The sequence below is a fragment of the Pelmatolapia mariae genome, linkage group LG3_W (genome assembly GCF_036321145.2).
Source record: "Pelmatolapia mariae isolate MD_Pm_ZW linkage group LG3_W, Pm_UMD_F_2, whole genome shotgun sequence".
Taxonomy (NCBI): Eukaryota; Metazoa; Chordata; class Actinopteri; order Cichliformes; family Cichlidae; genus Pelmatolapia; species Pelmatolapia mariae.
In genome coordinates, this window is record NC_086229.1 from 2,098,069 (window position 1) to 2,110,515 (window position 12,447).

Genomic DNA, 12,447 nt, shown 5'->3' on the forward strand with positions numbered 1-12,447 from the left:
ATCCCCACATGCTTCAAGAAGTCCATCATTGTTCCTGTCCCGAAGAAACCCCACCCTGCTTCTCTCAATGACTATCGCCCTGTAGCCCTCACCTCAGTAGTGATGAAGTTCTTTGAACGCCTGGTCAGAGACTTCATCATTTCTTCACTACCAGACATACTGGACCCACTACAGTTCGCTTACCGTCCAAATCGTTCCACAGACGATGCCATCTCTCATCTTCTCCACACATCACTCACTCACCTGGACACTAGAAGGGGGAATTATGTTAAAATGCTCTTCGTCGACTACAACTCTGCATTTAATACCATAATTCCCTCCACACTCACCACCAAGCTAGAGCACCTGGGACTCAGCTCATCTATGCGTCAGTGGATCTCCAACTTCCTAACTGGCAGACCACAGGCAGTAAGGATGGGCGGACATGTCTCAGCCTCCACCACTCTCAGCACTGGAGCCCCCCAGGGGTGTGTTCTGAGCCCCCTGCTGTACTCTTTGTACACATATGACTGTGTGGCCACTACCAGCTCCACCAGCATCATCAAGTTTGCTGACGACACTGTCGTGGTGGGCCTGACAACAACGAGACGGCCTACTTGAAGGAGGTTAGGAATCTGGAGAACTGGTGCCAGAGGAACAACCTCCTTCTAAACGTCAGTAAAACAAAGGAGTTGATAGTGGACTTCAGTACTAAGCAGGAGAGGAACTACCAGACCCCTGTCATCAACGAGTGCCCAGTGGAGAGAGTGGACAGCTTCAAATACCTCGGAGTTCACATCACGCAGGACCTGTCATGGTCCTGTCATATCAACACCGTAGTGAAAAAGGCCCGACAGCGTCTCTACCACCTCAGACGCTTGACAGACTTCCGACTGCCCTCCAAGGTGCTCAGGAATTTTTACTCATGCACCATAGAGAGCATCCTGACGGGAAACATCTTAACCTGGTTTGGGAACAGCACCATGCAGGACAGACGAGCTCTACAGAGGGTTGTGCGATCAGCTGAGTGCACCATCCGCTCCGAGCTCCCTGACCTGCACTCAATCTACAGCAGGCGGTGCTGGACCAAGGCCAGGAAGATCGTGAAAGACCTCAGCCATCCCAACAACGGACTGTTCTCTCTGTTGAGGTCAGGAAAGCGATTCCGCTCCCTGAAGACCAACACAGAGAGACTGAGGAGGAGCTTCTTCCCGCAGGCGATACGGTCTCTCAATCACACCACCACATAGAACGGACCCACACATATGGTTCTTACACACACACTGGACAGTCTGGACTTTGTTTACACTTCACCACTTTAAGCATATTTGCACTGCACAAGACACCTACAATGTGGTTTGCACAACACTGGACATTATATTTCTTCATTCCATTTAATACTTTTAAAATGCTGCTGTTATTGTATGTATATATATTTATATTTCTTCAACATTCTTATATATTTCTATACTGTGTATTGTGTATTTTGCTGTACAGTTATTTTATTTAAAACTTTAATCCATATATATTTTATCCTATTCTTTCCCAGTTAAATTTGCCCTTCATTCTAATTTGTGTTGTACAGTTATTTTATTTTCAACAAACTCATATATATATTTTATTTCATTCCTTCCTAGTTAAATTTATCCTTTTTAATTTTTCATATTTATTTCCTATGTTATTCATAGCCTTTTCTTTTTTTCTTTAGGTCACGAGCAGTTGTATAAGCATTTCACTGCATATCGTACTGTGTATGACTGTGTATGTGACAAATAAAATTTGAATTTGAATTTGAATTTTACTAAGAGTAGCTGTAGACGATATTACATCTGTGGGATGATTATTGGTAATTTTTCTCAAATTTTATTTGTGAAGAAGTTCATTAAGTCATTACTAGTTAACGTTAAAGGGATGGTTGGCTCAACAGAGCTCTGACTTTTTGTCAGCCTGGCTACAGTGCTGAAGAGAAACCTGGGGTTGTTCTTATTTTCTTCAATCAGTGACGAATAGTAAGATGTTCTGGCTTTGCGGAGGGCTTTCTTATAAAGCAGCAAACTATTTCTCCAGGCAAAATGATGATCCTCTAAATTTGTGACACGCCATTTCCTCTCCAGCTTAGGAGTAATCTGCTTTAGGCTACGTGTTTGAGAATTATATCACGGAGTCAGGTTCTTCTGATTTGAGACCTTAGTTTTCACAGGAGTTACAGTATCCAGAGTCATACGTAGTGATGAGGTAAAATTATTAACAAGATAATCGACCTCTGTTGGAGTAGCGTTCAGATAGCTGCTCTGCTCTATGTTGGTACAGGACATTGAAGATGATAACAGTGGGTGGATTATATTCTTATACTTAGTTACAGCACTTTCAGAAAGACATCTACTTTGATAAAGTCTACTCTCCACTGCTGTGCAATCAATTATTGTAAATGTAAATGTCATCAGGAAATGATCAGACAGCAGAGGGTTTTCAGGAAACACTGTTAAATGTTCAGTTTCTATGCCATATGTTAAAACAAGATCTAGAGTGTGATTAAAGTGGTGGGTGGGTTCTTTTACATTTTGAGAGAAGCCAATTGAGTCTAATAACAGATTAAATGCCATATTGAGGCTGTCATTTTTAGCATCTACATGGATGTTAAAATCACCCACAATAATTATTTTATCTGAGCTGAGCACTAAATCAGATAAAAAGTCTGAGAAATCAGAGAGAAACTCTGTGTAAGGCCCAGGTGGACGATAGATGATAACAAGTAAGACTGGTTTCTGAGCTTTACAGCTGGGGTGGACAAGGTTAAGCATCAGGCTTTCAAATGAATTAAAAGTCTGTCTTGGTCTTTCGTTAATTAATAGACTGGTGTGAAAAATTGCTGCCACACCGCCCCCTCGGCCTGTGCTTCGAGGTTTCTGGTAGTTAGAATGACTCGGGGGTGTTGATTCATTTAAACTAACATAATCATCCTGCTGCAACCAGGTTTCTGTAAGGCAGAGTAAATCGATTTGTTGATCAGTTATTAAGTCATGTACTAACAGAGACTTGGAGGAGAGAGACCTAATATTTAATAATCCACATTTCACTGTTTTACTCTTTGGTTCAGATGTGGATACTGTATTGTTCTTTCGTTGTGATTTTTTATGTTTAAGTTGTTTATTGCTGGTTTTTAGTTTGTTTTTTGCCTTTTTGGATATATTTATTGAGTATATCACTAAAGAGTGGAATGTTTTTATGACCACTAATAAAATGGTAGATGTAAGCCCATCTTTATTGTGGGAAACTGCTAAAGCCTATCTTAGGGGTAGTATTATCTCATACACCACAGCGCAGGAAAAGGCTTCAATGAAAGAGCAACTTGATTTAGAGCACATAAAACAAAAACTGCAGTTTAAAATCTCCAGGTCCAAAACTATACTTAAGAAGTTAGAAGCAGCCCGCTCAGCCTTAAATCAATTACTGACTAAGAGAGCAAAGGCAGCAATTTTCTTTGCTAAGCATAAATTATATGAATCTGGGAACAAACCTGGCCGTCTCTTAGCAAAAATAGCAAAAGGCAGGATAGATACAAACGTTATACCATCACTGTTTAATAATAAACATGTCAAGCATTATAAAACAACGGATATCAATCGAACTATGAAGCAGTTTTATATACACTTGTACTCACTTGTACTGCCCAGAGTTTTATAAAAAACTAAGTCACTTTCTTGCAGGACCATTGACTGATATGTTTTTAGACTCTTTTAAGAATGAACAATTGCCCTCAACACTTTGACAGGCTAATATCTTGTTAATTTTAAAGAAAAATAAATCACCAGATAGGTGTAAATGATACAGACCAATCAGCCTCATCAATGTCGATGCTAAATTACTCTCCAAGCTATCAGTAAGGAGGCTTGAGGGCATTCTCCCACTGCTTATAAACCCTGATCAAACAGGCTTTATCCAAAATCGTTTCCCATGCAATAAAACCCTCACCTAAGCCAAATCTTTCTAATACATTAAATAAATATGTCCACTCAATCCTGTCAAATGCCTTTTTGGCATCTAAAGATATAACATAGGCTTTATAATTTGTCTGATTCGAGTATTGTATAATATTTAATAGTCGTCTAATATTTGTAGATGGATTAAGACTATCTACAAACTTTCAGAAGCTTGTGTCATAACTAATGGTGTACAATCATCAGCGTTTCCACTGCAAAGAGGTACGAGGCAAGGCTGTCCCCTGTCCCCTCTCCTCTTTGCATTAGCACTTTGATTCTCTAGCTGAGGCCATTCGCCAGCACCAAGATGTACATGGTATAACAGTGGGTGGAACAAATCATAAGATAGCATTGTATGTTGATGATATTTTGTTGTTCTTATCAAAACCAGAACAATCAATACCAGCCATTATGTACTATACATGAGTTCAGCTCATTCTCGGGTTACAGAATTAATTTTGGGAAATCAGAGGTCATGCCGCTGGGTGATCAGATTAACTCTTTGCCAGATATTTCTAATCCATTTCAATGGTCCCCAGCGGCTTTACATACCTTGGGCTAAACATTCCACCAGTTCTTAAAGATTTATGGAAACTGAACTTATCACCAGTTATAATAAAAATAAAAAAAGATTTAGATAGATGGCAAAAATTGCCGCTTTCTCTTATGGGGCGTGTGAACTTAATCAAAATGAGTATTCTCCCGCGTTTATTATATCCCCTACAAATGCTACCTTTACTGATCACCCAGAAAGTTTCTTGTGATATAGAAAAAGCCTTTTCAAAATTTATCTGGCGTGGCAATCCTAGATTAAGGATTGGAACTTTACAACTGCCTATAGATAGGGGAGGCTTAGGCTTACCAAATTAAATTTTTTATAATTGGGCATGTCATAGCCGCATCTTATGAGAGTGGCTACATGCTTATCTAAATTCTCACTCTCACCTAGACTCTTGGTCCACTTTACCTTGTTCCCTTTGGAGCTTAGCTGTCTGTGACAAAAAAAAACAATATTACAAACGGGGATTACGAATAACCCAATCATTTATAATACAATAAGGTTCTGGGGGGAAATGCGTAAAAGGTTGGGTAGAGAAGATTGCACTTCATTCTTGACTCCTCTACTGAGAAACAAAGATTTTGTTCCAGGAATGTCTCGCAGTATGTTCGATAAGTGGCACAAAAAGGGATTAAGGGTAATTGGCGATTTGTATTAAAACAACACACTGATGAACTTTGAGCAATTGCAGTCAAATTTTAATATTCCTCGACACCACTTTTTTGGCTTTCTCCAGGTTCGTAACTTTGTTCATTCTAAAATTCCACAGTCTTCAGAAATAGTTATATATGATGATATTGAGACATTTCTTTTTAAACGAAAAGACAGAACTCATTTTATCTCAGCCTTTTATTCTCTCCTATATACTCTCAGTAGCAACACATTGAGCGCTATTCATAAATGGGAGAAAGATCTTAATAATCAATATACCAAAGAGGAGTGGAAAGGAGCCATTAACATGGGTAGTTCCACTGTTACTTGCAACCGCTTGCGAGAAACCCAATACAAAATCACACATCGCCTTTACATAGCTCCTAATGTCTTGCATAAGATTGCACATCATATTTCCCATTTATGTAGTAAATGTCAAAAAGAAACTGGTACTTTTGTTCATTACTTTTGGGAATGTAAATTAATCAAAAGATTTTGGAGCTTCATATCTCAAGAACTAAGTAATATTTTCAACAATCTGATTCAAAGAGACCCCGGGTATTTTCTTCCTTGCCTACCCTCTAAAGAAGTAACATTGAATCACTTGCAGCGCAAATTATGTGACAAACTATTGCTGGTAGCTAGGAAATGGATTCTCATTAATTGGGTTAAGGATAAACCTCCCTCTGTGACTTTGTGGTACAGAGAATTATTTAAAGTTATTCCTCACGAAAGAACTGCTGCTATTTTAGGAGGAAATAAGGGTCTCTTTCTCAATGTTTGGTCCCCTTTGCTTTCTTATTTGCCAAATGATTTGTCCCAACTGTTGAGGAGGGGGGGGGGGGGGGGGGGGGGGGGGTGCGATTAAGATGCTTTCAGTTAAATAGGAAGTAAGTGTAAAGGACAACAATTCACTCTTGGAGTTTATCTTTTTCTCTTTCTAAATCTGTGGGTAATTGAGTGAAAATATGTTTGTTTGGTTTGTTTTTTTGTTTTTTTCTTTCTCCTCCTTACCCCATATGTGTATTTGTACAGGTATATAATGACTTTAATATATTCTCTTTGGGTTTTTTCTTTCTTTTCTTTTCTTTCTTTTTTTCTTTTTTGTCTGCTTTGTTATGTTGTATGCTTTTCTTGATAATGAATAAAAACTGTTTAAAGCGGAGAATAGCCCATTCTTCCCAAATCATTGCACAAAACAGCTGCTCTAGTGAGCCATGGTTTGAGCCATGCCTCATCAGGAAGGAGGATCTGAGGGATGGTCTTTATGATAAATCGACAATTCTACACTATGAATTTTGAAACTTCAGCAAAAGAATACGTGAGAACATGCATGACCTGCCAAAAACACAATACCCAAGGTAACGTAAGACCAAAAAGAGGACATTTTCCTACACCACCTTACCCATTTCATACAATTCACATGGACTTCATTGAATTGAATGAGTGTCAGGGCTCAAAATATGCTCTAGTAATTATAGATGTTTTCTCAAAATGGCCAGAAATCTACCCAGTGAAAAAAGCAGACACAATCTCAGTTGCAAAGTGTCTATACAACCATTTCATTCCAACATATGGTATTCCTACTCTTATAAGATCAGATAATGGAACCCATTTTGTAAATGACGTGATCAGCAAAGTAGCTGAAGCACTAGGTTTCAGTTTAAAACACCATTGTGCCTACCATCCACAGAGTGCAGGATTAGTGGAAAAAACAAATGGCACTATAAAACAAAGGCTCAGGAAATCAATGGAAGAAACTGGCAGACCATGGCCAGAATGTGTAGGCCTAGTCAAAATGTGGATGAGAATAACACAAGGAAATAACAAACTGTCCCCATTTGAAATCATACATGGGCGACCTTTTCCACTAACAGTTACTAGCGAGCCACTAGATAAATCAATCCGTGAAACCACTCTGGCAGATTGGATGACTCAATTGTTGACAAATAGAGAAGTTGTTTTAAACAATCTGCCGCAAGACTCTTCTTCTATTTCTTGCAGGTTGAAGCCAGGTGATTGGATCCTTGTCCGAGTACTCCAAAGAAAAAATTGGAGCTCGCCACGGTGGAAGGGTCCATACCAAGTGCTTCTGACCACTCCAACTGCCTGCAAAATAGCGGAAAGACCTTCCTGGATACATCAAAGCCACTGCAAGAAAGTTGAGGTCCCAGAGGATTCCACTTCCTTCACAGAAATCAACTAGGAAAGTTTCACCCTCGCTTGGTTGCTTCAGTGGTGAGGGTGAAGTGCTGATTGAGCATACGATGCTCACCCTTACAGGCCCCCAGCTGATGCCGACAACAGCTGAACCACGAGGTAGACAGAGAAGATCGACGTGGCAAACCCATCTACCTTTTACACTCTTCACGTCAACCTTCTAGGAGGTTTACAACACAAGAAAATCACCATTGAAGTCGTTGCACTTGATAAAGGTACATGTGATCAAATCTTCTGCATCAATTTCAATGTGACAAACCGGAATACATCCATCCATTTCCCAGTGTTCTTGGACCAAACTTCAGGGAAGAACCACTCCATGTGCTATAAACAAAGCAAAGGCAACAGGCCGCTTGGAAACACCACAAACTGCAACCGGACCACTGGAGGGGGAGAAGGAGACTGGACCATCTAATGGCACATACTGGGTGCAAGGAATGGCCTGGCCATGTGGACAACGGGCATGTTTCATACTGCCCCCAGGCTGGACAGGAACATGTGCTGCCATTTTCCTGTCAGACCACACTTTCAGAATGACCGCAGTAAACACCACTTCTACAGTACGCCGGAAAAGAAGATCAACGCTCCCCAAAATTCAGCCACATAACCCGATATGGGGGAGCGATCTACCCAAGGAATTCAAATTATGGACTACCGGACAGAAAGTACTCCATTCATCGTTCCCCTGGGTGGGAACCGGAAAAAACATGCTTAGGATTGAAACTCTGGACTACCGTTTTGGACCTTTCCTCAACGCTTCGTGCAAAATCATCGAACAGCAGAACCAGGAAATCAACGCATTACGGATCGCAGTGATGCAACATTGAGTAGCTCTGGACATGATACTAGCAGAGAAAGGGGGACTTTGCGTCCTCTTCAACAACACCTGCTGCACTTACATACCAGACAATGTACACTCATCAAACATGACTGACGCCCTGAATGCCTTGAGAGAGATTCAGCAGGCCCAAAATCAGGCAGGAGGGAATGTCAATAGAAAATTGTACTTAGTAGTCAATATAAGTTTTTAATGATATAAGTTTACATGTGATAGAATACTGCATGATGACCTCTTTATGACTCAGACTGTTGTTTTAATTCACTGTTACCCATTATCAAGCTGGGAAGGAGCAGTACCTGCTAGTGGTAGATAAGAGCTTAACAAGCAGTTTCACTTCGTACCAGGTAGAGGAGTCTCTCCTGGCACACGCACACACACATATACACACATCCACATTCCAATGTAATAAATGAACGCACCTACTGTTGTATATAAATAAAGACCAGGGTAGTGGCAGAGTGCGAGTCCCTGAGCCCTCACTCTCGTTCAAGGCTGCATGTCAAGGCTGCTTCCGCTCATCTCATGGTACACAAGTGCACACAGACTCTTATCAGACCTAATAAGGATAGGATACTTTATCAGCATACAAATGATTAAATATTTCTAAAATATCTTTTCTTAAATTATTAATTCTGACAATTACATTTGAAAATGTTTTCCTCTCCCGCTTCGACCACCATCGTTATCAGAAATAAATATCCTCTATGACCCGCAATGAATCCTGGGATATAAGTAAGGATACATCGGACCCATCCTTACAATTTGGGTAAAAGTAGGACGCATTTGTCACCACACTTTGAGTATTCTTTGAATTCGGACAGCCTTCGTTGCGTCGCTGTGATGTCATTGCATCCAAATATCATCATCATCATCATAGTTTATTTATATAGCACTTTAAAAACACACAAGGCTGACCAAAGTGCTGAACAATAGAAACATAATAGATACCATATGAATAATAAATACGATAAAATAATAAACATAGCAAAAACAATAAAATATAGGTAAATACAAGTCAGTTAACCACTGAGTCAAAATCCAGTGAAAAAAAATGTGTTTTCAATCTGGATTTAAAAACCAGCACTGATGTTGATTGCCTAATGTGAAGAGGAAGATTATTCCAAAGCTTTGGAGCCACGATAGAGAACGCTCGGCCTCCTCTCAGTTTCAGCCATGATTTGGGAGCCAATTGGAAGCCAGTGCAGGGAGGCCAGAACCAGAGTAATGTGCTCAAATTTCCTTTTACCAGATAAGAACTGTGCCACAGCATTCTGTACTAGTTGCAGGCGTGTCAGAGTGCCCATTCAAATCCCTATTAAAAGGGAGTTGCAATAATCCAAGAGTGAGGTTATAAAAGCATGGATAACAGTCTCCAAGTCTCGCATTTTAAGCGAATTCGGACACAGCTAGAGTCTTTATCTGATCACTGAGCTCATTCTGACTTATTTTACTTTTCAGGACATTCCTGATGTGTCCTAATGTCACGCTAGGAAGTGACCTATACCCTGCTCGTAAAAATAGAAGCTCTTTTTAATCAGAGTGCAGCATCAAGTCTGTAAAACTTTTCCATTGATCAGTATTGGACTATTGATCAGTTCAGTAAATCAGTGGATTGAGGATGGCGCTGGAGGAAAGGTCACGGGGTCATTTAAAGGTCAAAGGTGAGTGTCATGTGTTCAAAGCTGCATCACTGCCCAGTTTAACAGCAAAGATTAAAAATGAGTCAATAGTATCAGTCACAGACAAGAAGTTTGTGTTGTGTCTTTTCTCACAGCGTTTCTTCGTCTCATCTCACCTCATCTGATCTATGTTTCCAGGTGTGCCTGAGGCTTCTTTAAAAGTGGGAAAAGTGAGCTCTAATGGGAAAACTGCTGTGCTGGGTGACTAATGTGAGGTGGAGGGCAGAAGCTGGAGGTCTGGGTCGGATCCACATGAGAGAAAAGCAGGAAAAGATTCAGTCCAAGTCATTCCTTTGATTCCAATCAGCACACTTATTGATCATTAGAATCCACTTTAAACATTAAGCACTGATTCATCCACTGAGGATGCACACATACATGAAAACATAATATTTATCTTATAAAAACATGCTGTTTATTATTCAAAGGTGTTTGAAAGCCTTTCCATGAGAGTTTAATCCAGGAGGGTCTGAAGCCAGAGTCAGACAGAGACTGTGCAGAGACTGTAGAAGGACAGAGCAGCAGCAGAGCAGTCCAGATACACTGATTATCCTCTGTCAGATCCAGAGGGACACACAGGGATGATGCTGGACTCTACATTGTGTCTGACAGTGAAGCTGTTCTCAGAGCAGTTCACTCTGCAGCACTGAGAGTCATCTGCAGTTCTTCTCATTCCTCTGTCAGTCACAAAAGCTGCTGCTGCTGTTCAACCTGCAGAGAGAAGAAGGAAGAGCAGAGGAGATAAACGAGTGTTTCCAGAGACTCTTCATCAGCTGTCAGTCAGTGATGCAGCACATCCAGTATAAAGAGCAGCAGGGACTTCAGTGCTGGGACTGTACTAGGACTCATTGTTGCTTCACTTTTTCTAATCTTTGGATTTTTATTGAAATTGATGAAAAAGTTTTTCCCTCCTAGTTTGAGTTTGGACTTTCATTCATTAGAAGAACCTTGGTGTGTCCACTCTGAGCTCTGTAGGAACCCCAACAACAAGCGACAACAATCGAGATGGACGGTTCCAGCTGTTAACTGGAGGAATTCCATCCAAACATCTGCTCTCACTAAATTCTTCCTCACCTACAGACTGTGTTCTTCACTGCTTTAAACTTGGAAATGAATGCAATCATTGGTCTGTGTGCTGCTTTGTTCAGAGAGCTGATTGGCTGTTCTCCTCTCACAGCTTCACTGAGAAGCTGCAGCTTTACAGGAAACACTGGATCTTTGTTTCATACTGACTGTGTTTAGTACAATACTGATGACAGCACCATCCACTCACTCCATCACTCTACTTACCTCAGAGTCTTCAGTGTGCAGTCTGAACTCTGCTTAAGCTCAGACAGCTGCTTCACATCTGGATCCTCCAGGTTGTTTCTTTTCAGGTCCAGCTCTCTCAGATGGGAGGGGTTGGACTTCAGAGTTGCTGCCAGAAAATCACAGCTGATCTTTGACAAACCACAGCCCCCCAATCTGTATAAAGAATGAAAGATGTAAGTTTATTAGACAAAGTGTGTGCTTGAAATCATTCAGTGTTTCATCATCTGTTCAGAGCTGAAGAAGGATCAGAATGTAGAAGTTTAGAAAATGGAAACTCCAAACAGCTGAAGCCAACAGGAAGCAGCTTCAAACAGGAAACTGTGCAGAGTTTCAGACTATATGCCCGATGCCAACAGTTGGATTTTGGAGATTTGAATCTCTGTTCTGTGACTAAGTCCTTGAATCATTTCTTCCAGTTTGTCCAACAAGACAGACTAAGTATTGGACATGTTTTGTGGCTCCATTAGAGGACCACAACTCTTGCCCTATGACAGCTAGAGCACAGGCTCCAGCCCTGTGAGCCTAAGCTGAATAACCAGTTAGCAAAAATTATTCATAGATGGCCTGAAATTCCCCAGTTATCAGTTTGGTAGATAGCTATGACATGCTAATCCCATCCAGCAGCTGTATTCTACCTGTAAGATGATCCCTGCTGAGCCAAAGCACTTTTTAATATACAAACTACAACCTTTTTTTTTTTTTTTTTGTCTGTCCCATTTGGTTCTTTAGCCGAAAGAATTGTTGTCTGAAGACCAACAAGGATACCAAATGGATTTATTCTGCCAAATGGATCATCATGGCATTGCCGTATTGGTCCATTTGATCAAACTTTGTTGTTATTATTTATTTTATTTTCAGTTGTTACAGATGGGACAGACATGACTGGGGGATAGGAAAGGGAGAAAGAAAGAGAGGAAGGAGAAGAAAAACAGAAGGGAAAAGGGACAGTGAGAAAGGGCACTTACAAAGACAAAGAGAAAGAAAAAAAATCTCCTGGATCACCTGTTGAGAGAAAAAGAAGAGAAGACAAGCAAAAAAAACAAAACAAACAAACAAAAACAAAGCAACATACTAAACACAACACCATCACGTTAATCTAACTAAGTGTGAACGGCAGTAAATACTAAATATTGAAAGTTGTTGTGCAGCACGCAGGACAGACAGCGCACAATGTGCTTTGAAGTAGCAGCTAAAAAAGGTGTAGTTTATGTCTACGAACAGTGAACA

The 12,447-nt window shown here is 40.5% G+C and overlaps 1 protein-coding gene across 1 annotated transcript in view; it reads right to left on the reverse strand.

Annotated features, from left to right (window-relative positions):
* Positions 1-12,447, reverse strand: part of LOC134615658 (NACHT, LRR and PYD domains-containing protein 12-like) — a gene marked incomplete at its 5' end in the record, with an annotated part of 133,462 nt that overhangs the window by 99,989 nt on the left and 21,026 nt on the right. Inside the window, one exon of the mRNA XM_063460244.2 lies at positions 11,200-11,373. Coding sequence (XP_063316314.2) covers positions 11,200-11,373 — 174 coding nt within the window. The remainder of the gene's footprint in view (positions 1-11,199; positions 11,374-12,447) is intronic.